Raw genomic sequence first — 16,115 nt, 5'->3', positions numbered from 1 at the left:
GTCCAAATCCAAAGGGTGAGGAAATAGACTCCACTTCTAGAAGGGAGAAACTGCAAAGTCTATTCCTATACGTTTTGTTTTACTTTTTTGGCCATTTTTGCCATATACCACAATAAGATACTATAAAGAAGAGAGAAAAGGGTGATGATCCAGTTAGTACTGGAAATGGACTTTTTACATAACGATCAGCCTGCATGGCACAGTAAAAGGTCTAGAAAGTGCTGCGTTAGGCACTTTGAATTTTGTCTTTATATTAAACTAGACCTTCAGAGAGCTGAATACTTAAACTATATACTCTTTTCTTCCTTCATAGAATTAGCTATTTTTAATATTTCAAATTTTTATTTAAAATTTAGTTAGTTAACATATAGTGTAATGTTAGTTTCAGGAGTAGAACTTAGTGATTCATCACTTAGACGCAGCACCAGCGCTCATCACCAGTGCCCTCCTTAATACCCATTACCCATTTAGCCCATCCCCCACCCACCTCCCCTTCAGCAACCCTTCCTTTGTTCTCTAGAGTCAAGAGTCTCTTATGGTTTGCCTCCCTCTCTCTCTTTTTTCCCTTTCCCCTATGTTCATCTGTTTTGTTTCTTAAAGAATTGGCTCTTTTGAATTGTGCTTTGGTACCTGCCATCAGCTAACATTAAAAGGAATTAAAATCCATTAATTTTATTTATTATAGAGATCTTAAAATACCATCCACTATGTCACATAGCCCTTTCCTAGGGTACTCATGGGAAATTTCTCTTCCCACTTAGTATCAAGAATAGCTGGATTTCTCCTAAGCTACTATTAATAGTTTAATTTTACCCCAGTTACACTGCATATCATGTAACTGATCTTGTTTTCCTCTTGCATTGGCTGCTGAGGCTTTTCAGAGCCAAATTGTGAGCTACATTTTGCCAATACATAGGAACTTACAGTAGACAACTTGTAATCTCATTTTATCCCTGGCCCCATCTTATTTATCCTTGCACTATTTTCCTTTTCTCAATTATTTTTTAAAGGTGAGGCAGTGTATCATGATTAGAGCCCATAGTCACACAACCCAGAGGCAGGAGTTGGTAGAACTTGACTGGTAATCAGCTGGTGAGCAGACAACCTTATTGGGAAAAATGCTTGTATTGGGGCACCTGGGTGGCTCAGTGGGTTAAGTATAGGACTTGGGCTCAGGTCATGAGCCCAGGTCACAAACTCAGGTTTGTGAGTTCAAGTCCCACATTGGGCTCTGGGCTGACAGCTTGGAGCCTGGAGCCTGCTTTGGATTCTGTGTCTCCCTCTCTCTTTGCCTCTCCCCCACTTATGCTCTGTCTCTTTCTCTCTCTCTCTCTCAAAAATAAACATTAAAAAAATTTAATGCTTGTATTGCCCTCATAGTACTTGCTATTTACTTATAGATTCCATAGTTAATTATATAAGTGGATATTTTCTGAAGCTAGGTTTGTCTGTACTTAGGGATTTGCATTCTGTCCTTAATTCCCCTGCCCATCCTTGGCCGCCTGACCCTAGTGGAAGCCTTGCCCTGCAATACTGGAAAAGAACTTCTGACTTCCTGCCAGATTGTGATAACATTCCCATAGAGATGAATAAGTGACTTGTACACAGTGTGTGCCTTCAGATATAAACATGGGACCAGTTATGTCATTAAATTGTTATATATTGCTCCAAATTATTAGAATGACAAACCTGAGCCTTGAGAATAGTGAAGTTGTTTCTCCAGAGGTGGATTTGTCATGAAGATTAATCCTGAAAAATCTGCCTTCACCTCTTTCACACCCTGTTAATGTCTAACCAAAACAAATCACAAACAGACTAGTACAACCACTTAGCTGTTAGACCAAAAGTAGGGGTTGACTCCCTATGCTTGTGCACAACTTTTGAATAAATCATTAGTTTATAATTTAAACTTTAGTCCATAGAGATGTCATGGAATTCTGACCTTGAGTGAGACTTTGCATTCATAAAGCAGGATATTAATTGTACTCGTTTAAATAAATGAATTAAAAAAATTTTTTTAACGTTTATTTATTTTTGAGACAGAGACAGAGCATGAACGGGGGAGGGTCAGAGAGAGAGGGAGCACAGAATCTGAAACAGGCTCCAGGCTCTGAGCAGTCAGCACAGAGCCCAACGCAGGGCTCGAACTCACGGACCGTGAGATCGTGACCTGAGCTGAAGTCGGATGCTTAACCGACTGAGCCACCCAGGCGCCCCTAAATAAATGAATTTTTAAATGAATTTACTTATAACATATAACTTGTATAATTCCTCACTTGTTAAATAAATAATGCAGATGATTTAATGTAAATGTTAAACTAATGTACAGTATTTCTCATTTCAATTGTATGATTTATTTTCTGAACATTGTTGAAATATAAATGAATATGAAACATGTAAAACATGATTACTGTATTTTTATTATATATTCTGTTTCTTGAAGCAAGAAAAAAAAAACACTAGAAAAAATTTTCCACTATTAAATAGCTAGATTATTTTCTGCTTCCGACTTTTCTGAGTACATGGGATCCAGAGATTCAGCTATTCCCATGATACTTAAATAAGTCTTTGGTATTTATATTTTCAAACATACTATAATTAAGAGTTTACAGTCACGTAGGGACGGCTGGTTGGCTCAGTCGGTAGAGTGTGTGACTCAATCTCAGGGTTGTGAGTTTGAGCCCCATGTTGGGTTAGAGATTTTTTAAAAGTTATAGCCACATAATAGAGTCCCACGGTCAAATCATATCATCATAAAATATTTTTTAATGAAGTTTAAAAAGTGACGAAAATTCCAATTTGTCATTTACTCCTATTGCAGACTGAATTCAAACTTAATTTCAAATGCTTGGAGGCAAGATGCTTGTGGTAGACCCTCATTCCTTCCACAGTTTCCCCTGAGAGACAACTCTGCTTCACATTGTCATCTCACACAAAATGTTTATGTGTCCTTATAAGGACATAGATTATCTATTTATACACAATATTTAAATTCTGTACTGGTCAGGGGCGCCTAAGTGGCTCATTCGGTTGAGCTTCTGACTCTTTAAAAAAAAAATTTTGGGGGGGGGCGCCTGGGTGGCGCAGTCGGTTAAGCATCTGACTTCAGCTCAGGTCATGATCTCGTGGTCCGTGAGTTCGAGCCCCGCGTCGGGCTCTGGGCTGATGGCTCGGAGCCTGGAGCCTGCTTCCGATTCTGTGTCTCCCTCTCTCTCTGCCCCTCCCCCATTCATGCTCTGTCTCTCTCTGTCTCAAAAATAAATAAACGTGAAAAAAAATTTAAAAATAAAAAAATTAAAAAAAAAATTTATGTTTAGTTATTTTTGAGAGCGAGAGAGACAGAGCATGAGTGGGAGAGAGGCAGAGAAAAAGGGAGACACAGAATCTGAAGCAGCCTCCAGGTTCTGAGCTGTCAGTGCAGAGCCTGATGTGGGGCTAGATCCCGTGGACCAGGAGATCATGACCTGAGCCAAAGTTAGCTACTTAACTGACTGAGCCACCCAGGTGGCCCGAACTTCTGACTCTTGATATCAGCTCAGGTCATGATCCCAGGGTCATGGGGTCATGCTCAGTGCAGAGTCTGCTTCAGATTCTCTCTCTATTCCCTCTGCCCCTCTCCTCCTGACAAATAAAAAGTAAAAGAAAGAAATTTTGTACTGGTCAGAAAGGTTCATCTGATTGCTGCTTTTCAATTCGTGTGTACACAAATTACCTGTGGATCTTTCCAAAATACAGATTCTGATTCAGTAGGTCTGGAGCAAGGCTTGAAATTCTGCATTTCTAACAAGCTTCCCAGAAGTGCCAGTGCCAGTGCTGTCTCCATGCTTGGAGAAACAAGGCCTCATGTAACCCTGTCACCTGTGGGTGTGTGACTTGGTGCCATAGCAGAAAAGATAAAAAAAAGGAAAAGAAGAAAGAAGAAAGAAAGAAAGAAAGAAAGAAAGAAAGAAAGAAAGAAAGAAAGAAAGAAAGAAAGAAAGAAAGAAAAAGAAAGAGAGGAAGGAAGGAAGGAAGGAAGGAAGGAAGGAAGGAAGGAAGGAAGGAAGGAAAGAAAGAAAACTTTTGTTGGATGAGGTGAAAATTAAGTCATCATGCTACCCAATTTCTGATATAAATGCTTCATGGAAATTTTTTATGACTAAGGAAGAGGGTGAAGTTTCATTAGAAATGAACATTAACTTTTTTTGAGCGTGCAGGGAAGTGACAGAGAGAGGGAGAGAATGAAAATCTCAAGCAGGCTCCCCACATGGTGACATTATGACCTGAGCTAAAATCAAGAGTCTGATGCTTAACCAACTGAGCCACCCAGGCACCCCTGAACATTAACATGTTTTATGATGCAGATTATGGGTGAAACTCCTTATAGGGAATTCCATTCATGAGGACAAGCTCTTTTCAACAAGGCTGTAAAGCTGTTTCTGCATTCCATAACTCAGTCTACAGTAAGAGCCCTTGATTAGTCTGTTTACAATGAATAATTCTCTACAACTCTATACACCAGCTGTTTTCTTTGGTCTTTGTCCTTGTAGCAATAATAAAAGGAAACTAATTTGTATTGTTTGAACTCAAGGCAGGGAGCAAGCTGCCTTCTATTTCTTCTGCCTCAACCTCAAACAATTATCTCTGTCTTCATTTCTCCTCATTATGTTCCTTTTTTGATATCTCATATTCTTACATTTAAAAAATATTAATGAAAAGAAAACAACACAAAGACCCTGGAACCGTGAGGAAGAAATGGGTGTACACACATAGACTGTGCCCATCACCTCCTTCCTTTTCTTCCTCAGGGAAAAGTACTTTTTCCTAGGAACTATGGAGAGTTTGGCCTTTTGGCTTTTCTCTTTCTTTAAAATTCTGCCCTGTTCTGGGGTGCCTGGGTGGTTCAGTGGGTTAAGCATCTGACTTCAGCTCAGGTCATGATCTCACAGTTCATGAGTTTGAGCCCCGCATAGGGCTCTGTGCTGGCAGCTCAGAGCCTGGAGCCTGCTTGGGATTCTGTGTCTCCCTGTCTCTCTGCCCCCACCCCCGCTCAGGCTCTGTCTCTCTCTCTCAAAAATAAATACTACATTTTTTTTTTTAATTTTGCCGGTTTTTACCTCCAAGTTCTTTAGAAAGTGTTTTATTTATATAGTCAATATGATGCCAAACACAGATATAATCGAAACCAGCGAAGCATAGGAAAGAAGAGGGAGAAGGTGGCAGCAGTGTCCATACTGATATTCAAAAGTGAGGGAGAGCGAGTAAATGATAGAACAGAAGGGTTGAGCTTCGAAGAGGACAAAGTCCTTGGCAACTTTGATGCCTGAGTGTAGGACATTGCAAGGGAGCTGCGCATAGGAAAGCTTAATGTCAGAGGGATTTATTGGAATTTATTTAATCTATTGGGGATTTGTTGCCTATAAACTTATCTACACCTTTTTTTAAAACTTTTTTTAAGTTTATTTATTTTGAGAGAGAGAGAGCGAGTGTGTGGGGGGGGGGGGGGGACAGAGAGAAAGAGAGAATCCCAAACAGACTCCACACCATCAGCATAAGCCTGACTCAGGGCTCCAACCCATGAACTACAAGGTCATGACGTGAGCCAAATCAAGAGTCCGCGGACTGAGCCACCAAGGCACCCCTATCTAAACTATTTTTTAATTTTTTTTTTTTTTACATTTATTTTTGAGACAGAGAGAGACAGAGCATGAACAGGGGAGGGGCAGAGAGAGAGGGGGACACAGAATGGGAAGCAGGCTCCAGGCTCTGAGCCATCAGCCCAGAGCCTGATGCGGAGCTCGAACTCACGGACCGCGAGATCGTGACCTGAGCTGAAGTCGGACGCTTAACCGACTGAGCCACCCAGGCGCCCCTAAACTATTTTTTAATTAGAACATTTCTTCAGCTCACATGGACATTTTAAGTTTTAATCTCCTGGGGAAATCTTTCACTATACCCTCCCCATCAGCCATGGCTGATTATGTCTACCTCTGGGTCATACAAATGTACTGTGCATACATGCCAAAGTGTTACATTCACCACCCTGTCCTGTAAGGATTTAAGTGTCTAACTCTCTTAGGAGCCTGAGGATAGAGACTATTCCTACTCAGTTTAATACCTATGGAGTCGAGCACGATGCCTTGGCATGTTGCAGGTAACTCTACAAACCTTTCTTGCATAAATACCACATTGATAGATGACCGTTTACCACTCATCGTATAGTTGGACCTTTTTCCTACAACTAAAGTTACAAAACTTTTTTCACAGACGATGTGTTTAAAAAATGACATTCAGGGGGCGCCTGGGTGGCGCAGTCGGTTAAGCGTCCGACTTCAGCCAGGTCACGATCTCGCGGTCTGTGAGTTCGAGCCCCGCGTCAGGCTCTGGGCTGATGGCTCAGAGCCTGGAGCCTGTTTCCGATTCTGTGTCTCCCTCTCTCTCTGCCCCTTCCCCGTTCATGCTCTGTCTCTCTCTGTCCCAAAAATAAATAAACGTTGAAAAAAAAAATTAAAAAAAAAATGACATTCAAGTTGTAAAATAAGAGTGTCATTTAGTTCTGTTAAGCTGAACGACTATAAGCTCCACCAGAACGGTACACACGCACCAGAGCGTCTCTGGAAGGGGCAGGACGGCAAACCACCGAGATGGGTCTCACTCCTCCTGGGCGCCTAGAGAGGCTCCGGAAATGCCCGGGAGGGGGTGGGCACCGCAGGGAGTCGGTGACGCACTTCCGGCAAGGTTTTATTCGTATTTTTGGTCACCTAGCGCCGCGGGTCGTGGTTGGACTAACTGCGGGTAGGAGGAGTACCGGAGGGGGCCGGGCCGGATAGGGCCCCGCTTGAGACGGGACAGTGGGGACCCGCCGCTCTGGGAAGGTCCGATGAGTTCCGTGGCTTTTTGCAGGGTTTGCTGTCTTATCACTTGAAGGCAGAACTCCGGAAAAGTCAGCACGTGCTGGAGAAAGATGAGTTCGAGCTTGACCGCGAGTCAAGTCAGTGACGCCGAGGCAGGAGCCTGGATGGCAGCTGAGAAGTCTAGGGTCGCCGCGCCGTCTCTGCGTGATGGACTTTTGATAGTGAAAGTGGAGGAAGACTCACCCGGAGGTCAGGAGTCGGACCTGCCCGCGGACTGTCAGGATTCCGAAAAGTCGCGGCAGCAGTTTAGGCGGTTCCGTTACCAGGAGGTGGCTGGACCCGAAGAGGCGCTAAGCCGGCTCAGGGAACTTTGTCGCCGGTGGCTGAGGCCTGAGATGCATACGAAGGAGCAGATCCTGGAGCTGCTGGTGCTGGAGCAGTTCCTGAGCATCCTGCCCCAGGAGCTCCAGGCCTGGGTGCGGAAGCACTGCCCGCAGAGCGGGGAGAAAGCTGCGGCCGTGGTGCGCGCTTTTCAGAGAGCGCTTGATGGGGCCTCACCCCAGGTGAAGAGTGAAAGTGTTCTGGTGGTAGGGGTGTGAGGAACAGAGGTACACGGGATGCTAAGAGTTTCAGGCCTGTTTTCCTTGCTACATTTTTGAACTTCAGGGTGTACATGAAACTTTCTTTCTGTAGTGACAAATAAATCTATCCAGGAAATGATCTTTGAGTTAATAGACTTCTGAGCACAAAACCAACGTGGGAGTATTGTTTACCCATTGTAAGACCGCCTCTTGTGTAACTAGATTATTTGCGGAAGAAAGGTGTCAGGATGGAAAGTGGCTTCATGTCGTTACTTAGCAATAACTGAGCACTTTGAATGTGAGGTTCCCTTTTTGCTTTTTAACAGTTTGGCGACCCCCTCCTACAATTGATAATGGTACCTGGGAGAGTGGAGTGGGGCTGTAATGGAGGTAACTAATCATGCCTGTGTGATGAAACCTCCATAAAAATCCCAATAGTGTGAGATTCAGACAGCTTCCAATTGGTGAACACATCCATATACCTGGAAAGTGGCAAACTCCAACTCTATGGGACAGAAGCTCCTGTACTCAGGACCCTCCCAGACCTCATTGTGTGTCTCTCCATTTTGCTGTTTACTGTATCCTTTATCATACCTTTTTGTAATAAACTGGTAAACCTAAGTGTTTCTCCATCAGTACTGTGAGCTGTTCAAGCAAAGAATTTAATCGGTAGGGGGAGGTCATAGGAACCTTTAATTTGTGGCCAAGTCGGACAGAAATTGTGGGTAACCTGGAGACCTACTACTTGAGGTTGGCTTCCAAAGTTGGGAGGGGTGAGTGGTCTTGTGGGACCAAGCCCTTTACCTGTGGGATCTGACTGTATCCAGGTAGATAGTGTCAGAATTGAGTTACACTTGAAGACACCTAGCTGGTATCACAGAATTATTTGATGTGTGGAAAAGCCCTATATGTGGTGTTAGAAGTGAAGAAGTATTGTAGTGAAAGTATTCAGAGTATTGACAGTAGAAGAGACACACAGAAGTGTGATTTTTTTTTTTCCTTTACCAGGAAGCAGAGGAGAGGCTCAGTTAAAAAAACAAATGTTATTATACTCAGATTTAGAAATAGGAGGTACAGCACAACACTCAGGACTTCCTGGGAAGGACACCAGGGGAGGTCAGGAGGCAGAAGACTGGAGCAAGGGGAAGGTTTAGGCCAGCGCCTCTACTGAGGTTTCCCAAGGAAACACACAGGGCAGGGGGATCTGTTTAAGATTGGTTGGTCTGGATAATTTCAGCATGCTCTAACCTATAGGGCTGGTCCCCAGTTGCCCTGAAACCTGGCCCTAGGATGATTAAGGCAGAGTAATGTGGCATCCTGGAGTGTATATGCCAGGTAGAGGAGGTATTGCTTGAGATGAGCAGTCTTGGCTGAGCCCTTTGCTCTAAGAATTGGCTAGCCCTGGGAGGGGCAGTCTCCCTAGACAGATTTTTAACATACAGAAAAATTTTAAATGTATTTCCCTTTCCTGTCATTTAGTGAGAGATCCTTGAAGTCAATTTGTGACCCATCACTAGACAAACATGTTCGCACACCAATGTTAGAACCTTCCCTTTCTAAGAACTGTGGCTTTACCTTCTGTGAATGGTCAACTTCCATTTAAATAAGTTATCTCAAAATGTCATCTTGCCAGATAATTATCTTATTGTGCAATGTTCAAGGGAAGGGAAAGTAGATTTTACTGAGCATCCTCTGTCAGGGAGGTACCTTCATCTTCTTAAATTTATGTCCATTTCACGCACGAGGTAACCGTATCTCACAGCCAGCACTGGAATTTGGCACTTTCTGGTTACCTGTACATTTTTAATCTGTATCCGATTTCCATTTTGATAAATCACAGTGATATAACTCAAATGAAGATTTTGCTCTTACCCCAAATTAGTGTGGATAGTCCACGGAAAGAAAGGTTTTTCAGGATTGCAAGAGAATTTCAGCCTCTGTCTTTGTTACTCTGAAACTCCAGTTAGTACAACACTCACTGGAACAGACTCGACAGCCATGGTTATTACTTGATTCCCAGGGCTTCCTGCTCAGGGTTTGCAGACTCCTCCGGAGTCTGGCCTCATCCTGAGATTAACAGTCACTTATGCTGTCCTGGGACAGCAGGTGCTGAGTGGAGGTCTTGTGTTGTTTCAGGAGTTGGTGAAGATTGAGAATGTGGCTGTGTCTCTAAACTGTGAGGAGTGGGAGCCTCTGGACCCAGCTCCGAGGGAGTTCTGCTGGGAGAGCGCACAGGAGGATCATAGGACCTCGGTCTCACTGGTCTCGCCGAGTAAGTGCTGGCTTTGTTTCTAGCTGTGTGTGATCTGTCTCTGAGCCAGTCACACACCCATGTTGAGAGCCATGGAGTGTCTTTTGTGACCCCACTGGGACCTTGCTGTTCTGTATTGTTAGGTGAGAGATTCAGCTTTTTATTTTGGTTCATTTTAAATAAAATGCATACAGAAAAATATAAAAAATATAACAGGCACCTTATATCTACCACCCAGGTTTATCATATTTTAATATTTGGCCCCAATGGCTTCATTCTCCCTCCCTTCCCGCCCCCCCCCCCCCCCCCCCCCCGCTGAGAAAAAAATGTAACAACTATAGATGAAACTCTGGATACCCTCCCTGAAGCTGTTCCCCTCACTCTTTCTTCAGAGGTAACCAGTATCCTGATTCTGGTACTTATTTCCATGCATGTTTTATGTTTTCTACATGTACATGTAGCTACATGTGCACATTACGTGTGTACTTTCTATATGCAAAAATGTGTATATAAACTGTATATGAACAGAAATACATATACTTGTAAACATATATAGTATTTTTAAATGTTTTGATGCTGTATAAATTATATTGCTGTATGATTCTTTTGCACCTTGCCTTTCTTTTTTTTCCCCATTACATTTTTGGGATTTATCCATGTTGGCACATGTGTCCACTCATTTTAACACTTATATCTTTCATTGTATGACTTGTCCAAAATTCATTTATCTACTGTCCTCCATCAGTGGACATCAAGGCTTCTAGTTTTTCACTGTTACAAATAGCATTGCCTCGAACATACTTGAATCCTTCTGTGTTCATATATAGGAACATATATAGGAACTATAGAGAATAGACTTAGGCGTGTTTGCCCATCTTACTGTTCAGAAGGAAGGAGTGCAACCAGTTTGTACTCCTACCAGAAATACATGAGAATTCTTCTTTCTCTACATCCTTACTGACATTTGGTGCCTGGCTGATGGCGTGATGTCACAACACGGTAGCTCACGTGTTCCTTTTAAAATGTTACGTCACGCCTCTGCTCAGACCCTGCAGTGGCTCTCTATTTCATGCAAAGGAAAAGCCTGTGTTGCCTAATGTGACAAGGCCCTGTCACCCTGCACACCCCTCTCCTACGCTGCCCCTCACTCATTGTGCTTCAGCCCCACTGACCTCGCTGTTCCTTGACCATGGCAGGCATCCTGCCTCCTGTTCTTCGCTTTATTTGATCCTTCCACCTGGAATATTCTTTTTTTATATATATTTATTTATTTTTGAGAGAGAGAGACAGTGTGAGAGGGGAAGGAGCAGAGAGAGAGGGCTACAGAGGACCCAAAGTGGGCTCCACATGGTCAGTGCAGAGCTCGATGTGGGGCTTGAACCCACGAACTGTGAGATCATGACCTGAGCTGAAACCAAGAGTTGGACGTTTAACCAACTGAGCCACCTGAGCGCCCCTCTTCCTGGAACATTCTTCCTTCAGATCTCCACTAAGCAAACTCCTTGACTTGTCTCCAGTCTGTGCTCAGATCTCACTTTTCAGAGAGGCCTGACCTGACTATCATGTTTATTAGTGCAGTTTGCCTTTCCACTGTCCCCTCCTCCCACACTACTGTCCCATCCCTTACCTTCCTCAACTTGGTCCACAGCATTCATCACCCTCTGACGTCCTATAGAGTTTACTTTCTGTTTATCTCTTGTCTGACCACCTCTTCTAGAATGTAAACTCCACAAGGGGAGGGGTTTTTGTTTGGTTCTAATATATCCCAAGCAGTTGGAACAGATAGTGCTTGGCAGGTACTCAATAAATACTAGTTGGGTTAATGAATGAATAGCATCTTGTTGTTTTAACTTACATTTCCCTGATTGGTTCTGGGTTAAATCTTTTAGATTTTTTTTTTTGGGGGGTGGGGGTGGGGGAGGCATTCTGTGAATTGTCTGTATCCTATCTCCCTTCCTTTCCTCCATTTTTTTTTATTGCTTTGTGGCAGTTCTTTATATTTTCTGTATTAACTCTTTGTTATTTTACTATAAAGTAAGCTAGAAAAAAGAAAATGTTATTCAAATTGTAAGGAAGGGAAAATACTTTTACAGTGCTGGACCAACTTTACTAAAAAATTCTGCGCGTGACTGGGCCTTCACAGGTCAAACCCTTGTTCAAGTGTCAACTATAGTCAGGTTTTTTGATCTTTTACTTTATGGTTTGTGTTTTTCCAACCTTTGGAAAATACAAGGCCCTTCTCAATCTTGATTCCATCTTTGCAGAGGCAACTTTAATATCTTTTTTGTGTTTTTCACTGGTATTTTCCTATTCCTAAGTAGGATGCTTATTCTGCTAATTTTCCCCCGATTTCAGGTACTACCTCTTGACTGTCTCCTGAGGGAGACGGGACCATGCACACATTTAACAGTCTGTAATTCTCTCATTATAGTTAAATCAGTTCTTTTGCATATTGATACAATATTTCAATATCCTACCCATGTAAATACTACCTGTAACCTGTATGATTACATGTCTTTTATTTTACAACTTCTAATTTTCTCTGGAATTAATAATGCCTCATTTTGCACGTGCTGCTTTTCTACCTATTGAACACCAGTCTACCTACAGTCTCCCTGTTAGAAATGTAAAACTGTATGTTCAAATGTATCAGATATGCCATCAGTTTCATAGTCCCCTTGGCGGAAGCCTCTAGAAACTTCTGCTCCAGTGTGAATGGGCTTCTCTCCAGGCCTGCCACATGGCTATCGTCCTAAGAACTTTCTTTGACTATCACTCTGGAATTCCTTTTCTCTTTCCTGGACCCCACACCATTCTCTTCCTACGTTTACCCCCTTCGATTTGATGGAGAACATCTTCCAGTATCTTCCAGAGAACATATTCTTGGGAGCTTAATTTTTTGGAAGTTTGCCTGAAAATGTCTCTATTCCTCTCCTACATCCAGATCATGGGATGGCCAGATTCCCCATTAGAAATGATTTTACCATTGAATTTTGAAGACTGAATTTTCTAGTTAGCTTGCCATGTTGCTACTGAGAAATTGGATGCCATTGTGATAGTTTATCCTTGGTGTGTGATCTGTTTGTTCGAAAGCCTTTAGGCTCTCTTCTTTATTCCTGCTAGTATGAAGTTTCAGAATGGGTGCAGCTTAGTGTGAAGGAGGGTGTTTTTTTTGTTTTTTGTTTTTGTTTTTTTGCATTCATTGTTGAGTAGTAGGTGGGCCCTTGTAACATAGACACCCACACTTTGAATTCTGAGAAATTAAAAAAAAATTTTTTTTTTAATGTTTATTGATTTTTGAGAGTGAGAGAGACAGAGCATGAGTGGAGGAGGGGCAGAGAGAGAGGGAGACACAGAATCCGAAGCAGGCTCCAGGCTCTGAGCGAGCTGTCAGCACAAAGCCCAACGCTGGGCTTGAACCCACAAACCTCGAGATCACGACCTGAGCTGGAGTCAGACGCTTAACTGACTGAGCCACCCAGGCACCCCAGCCAGGTGCTATTCTAAGTGCTGGGGACGCATTAGGGAACAAAACCTATGAATCCCCTGTCACAAAAATCCCCGCCCTTTCTTGGAGCTCATGGTTTGGGACGTGAGCAGAGAACAGCACTGAGGTTCTACCAATTGTGTGTCTGTTTTCACTTGATTCTCCTGATGTGAAAGTGGTCCCTGTCCCCTGTTCTCAGCTGTACCTGGTGTCCCCAGTCCAGAATTTATGTGGTTCAGTCTCCCTGGGGAGTAAACTGCAAAAATTCTGGATTTGGGGTGGAATCTGGTGGCTTAACTGCTCCTTTATATAAAGACTTGTAGTCAGTCCTAGATTTATCTCCCACCCAGACCCCACCTCCAGACATCGGAGGCATGGGGTGTGTCTGTTACTATAACCTATCACATGAATACAATTTCTCTTGTTAAACCATCCTCCATTCATGGGGTACAGGCTATCGTGCCCTTCTTGACACCCCTTCCTGATATTGTGTCTTCTGCAATGGTGGAGTGGGGAAGAGGGAAAGAGATGGGTGTGTGGGTATAGGCACAAGTGTAAAAGGAAAGAATGGGGTTTGTACAGGTAAATATGAATACATTTGGCAGGTTAATTAAAATCATTTAACTTGAAGGGCTCCTGGGTGGCTCAGTTGGTTAAGGGTCTGGCTTCGGCTCAGGTCATGATCTCGCGGTCTGTGAGTTTGAGCTCCACGTCAGGCTTTCTGCGGACAGCTCAGAGCCTGGAGCCTGTTTCAGATTCTGTGTCTCCCTCTCTCTCTGCCCCTCCCTGCTCTCGCTCTTTCTCCCTCTCTCAAAAATAAATAAACATTACAATTAAAAAAAATAAAATCACTTATCTTGAGGAGTGGTTCATGGAGAATGTTAAAAAGGTTTGGGAGGGTGCTTATTTTTTTGCAGGCACTTGCTTATTTTACTCTTGCACCAGCATGAAATGTCACCCTTTTTTCTTTCTTTTTTTTTCTTTTATTGTATTTAAATTCAAGTTCTTTAACATATAGCGTAAAAATGGTTTCAGGACTAGAATTTAGTGATTCATCCCTTACATATGACACCCGGTGCTCATCATAACAAGTGCCCTCCTTAATGCCCATCCCCCATTTAGCCCATCCCCCCACCCACCTCCCCTCCAGCTACCCTCAGTTTGCTATCTATTTAAGAGTCTCTTCGAAGATGTGGAGAAACGGGAACCCTCTTGGTGGTTGGTGGGAATGCAAACTGGTGCAGCCGCTCTGGAAAACAGTGTGGCGGTTCCTCAAAAAATTAAAAATAGATCTACCCTATGACCAGCAATAGCACTGCTAGGAATTTACCCAAGGGATACAGGGGTGCTGATGCATAGGGGCACTGGTACTCCAATGTTTATAGCAGCACTTTCAACAATAGCCAAATTATGGAGAGAGTCTAAATGTCCATCAACTGACGAATGGATAAAGAAGATGTGGTTTATATATACAATGGAATACTACTTGGCAATGAGAAAGAATGAAATCTGGCCATTTGTAGCAACATGGCTGGAACTGGAGAGTGTTATGCTAAGTGAAATAAGTCAGGCGGAGAAGGACAGATAGTGTATGTTTTCACTCATATGTGGATCCTGAGAAACTTAACAGAAGAGTAGGGGGGAGGGGAAGGGGGAAAAATTACAGAGAGGGAAGGAGGCAAACCATAGAAGACTCTTAAATACTGAGAACAAACTGACGACTGATGGGGGTGGGGAGGGGAAAGTGGGTGATGGGCATAGAGGAGGGCACCTGTTGGGATGAGCACTGGGTGTTGTATGGAAACCAATCTGACAATAAATTATATATATAAAAAGAGTCTCTTACGGTTTGCCTCCTTCTTTTTATTTTTGAATGTTTCAGGTTTGGAAACCAGAACCGAGAACAAAGACTTTATTCCAAAACAAGAAATTTTAGAAGAAGTAGAGCCGCAGGGGCAGCTACAAGAAGGGTACCACAGGAAGGCTCCCCCTGGATGTAGTGACACTGGTGATATAGGGGTAGAAAAGCAGTCAAGAAATCCCTCATCATTGAAACTGGAAAATTCTCCTGAAGAGAAAGGACTCCCCCGCACCGCAGATCTCAAGAATGGTCCCACGGAGGAGGGAGACTTCAGACATGACCAACTTGGGAACAGGGCCAGAAGTTCAAACTCTGTTCTTTGTCAGCACGTGCAGGCCACAGGGAGGCCCGTTGACCACAATGACCTGGGGGACAGTTGTACGCAGAGTTCAGAGCCGGTAAAGCATCACACAGTGAAACCTCCCCGCTCCTTTGACAGCGAGGAACAGCTCCACAGTGCAGACCTCTTTAAGACCCAGCGACACTTCCGTGAAGAAAGGCCGTATAAATGCGGGAACTGTGAGAAGAGTTTCAAACAGCGTTCTGATCTTTTTAAACACCAGAGAATCCACACGGGGGAGAAACCCTACCAATGCCAGGAGTGCGGGAAGCGCTTCAGTCAGAGCGCTGCCCTGATCAAACACCAGAGGACACACACGGGCGAAAAGCCCTACACCTGCCCTAAGTGTGGGGACAGCTTCCGGCAGAGCTCCCATCTCACCCGGCACCAGAGGATCCACATAGGAGAGAAACACTTCGAGTGTCACGAATGCGGGGAGACCTGCCGTATTTCCAACCGTTTTAGACATCAGAGAATTCACAAAGGGGAGAGACCCTACACGTGTGAGGAGTGTGAGAAGAGCTTCAAACGGTGCTCAGACCTCTCTAAACACCAGAGGATCCACACTGGGGAGAAGCCGTACGGGTGTTCTGTGTGTGGGAAACGCTTCAGCCAGAGTGCAACCCTCATTACGCACCAGAGGACTCACACTGGAGAAAAACCTTACAAATGTCTTGAATGCGGGGAAAGCTTTAGACAGAGTCCACACCTTATCCGACACCAAAGGATCCATAGAAATAAAGTCCCACCGTTTTGACATGG

General features: G+C 43.6%; 1 protein-coding gene across 4 annotated transcripts in view; it reads left to right on the top strand.

Annotated features, from left to right (window-relative positions):
- Window positions 1-16,115, top strand: part of ZNF394 (zinc finger protein 394) — an 18,182-nt gene extending 2,067 nt beyond the window's left edge. The window contains exons 1-4 of one of the 4 annotated variants that reach the window (XM_019820462.3): window positions 6,700-6,774; window positions 6,883-7,396; window positions 9,551-9,686; window positions 15,035-16,115. In XM_019820462.3, coding sequence (XP_019676021.2) covers window positions 6,944-7,396; window positions 9,551-9,686; window positions 15,035-16,110 — 1,665 coding nt within the window. In that variant the 5' untranslated portion in view covers window positions 6,700-6,774; window positions 6,883-6,943 and the 3' untranslated portion in view covers window positions 16,111-16,115. The other 3 variants (XM_045047844.1, XM_023247129.2, XM_019820463.2) reach the window with 3 other exon arrangements.

This window comes from Felis catus, chromosome E3 (assembly GCF_018350175.1).
Source record: "Felis catus isolate Fca126 chromosome E3, F.catus_Fca126_mat1.0, whole genome shotgun sequence".
Taxonomy (NCBI): Eukaryota; Metazoa; Chordata; class Mammalia; order Carnivora; family Felidae; genus Felis; species Felis catus.
Note: the sequence above shows the minus strand (reverse complement) of the source record. Positions and strands in the feature narration are given on the sequence as shown.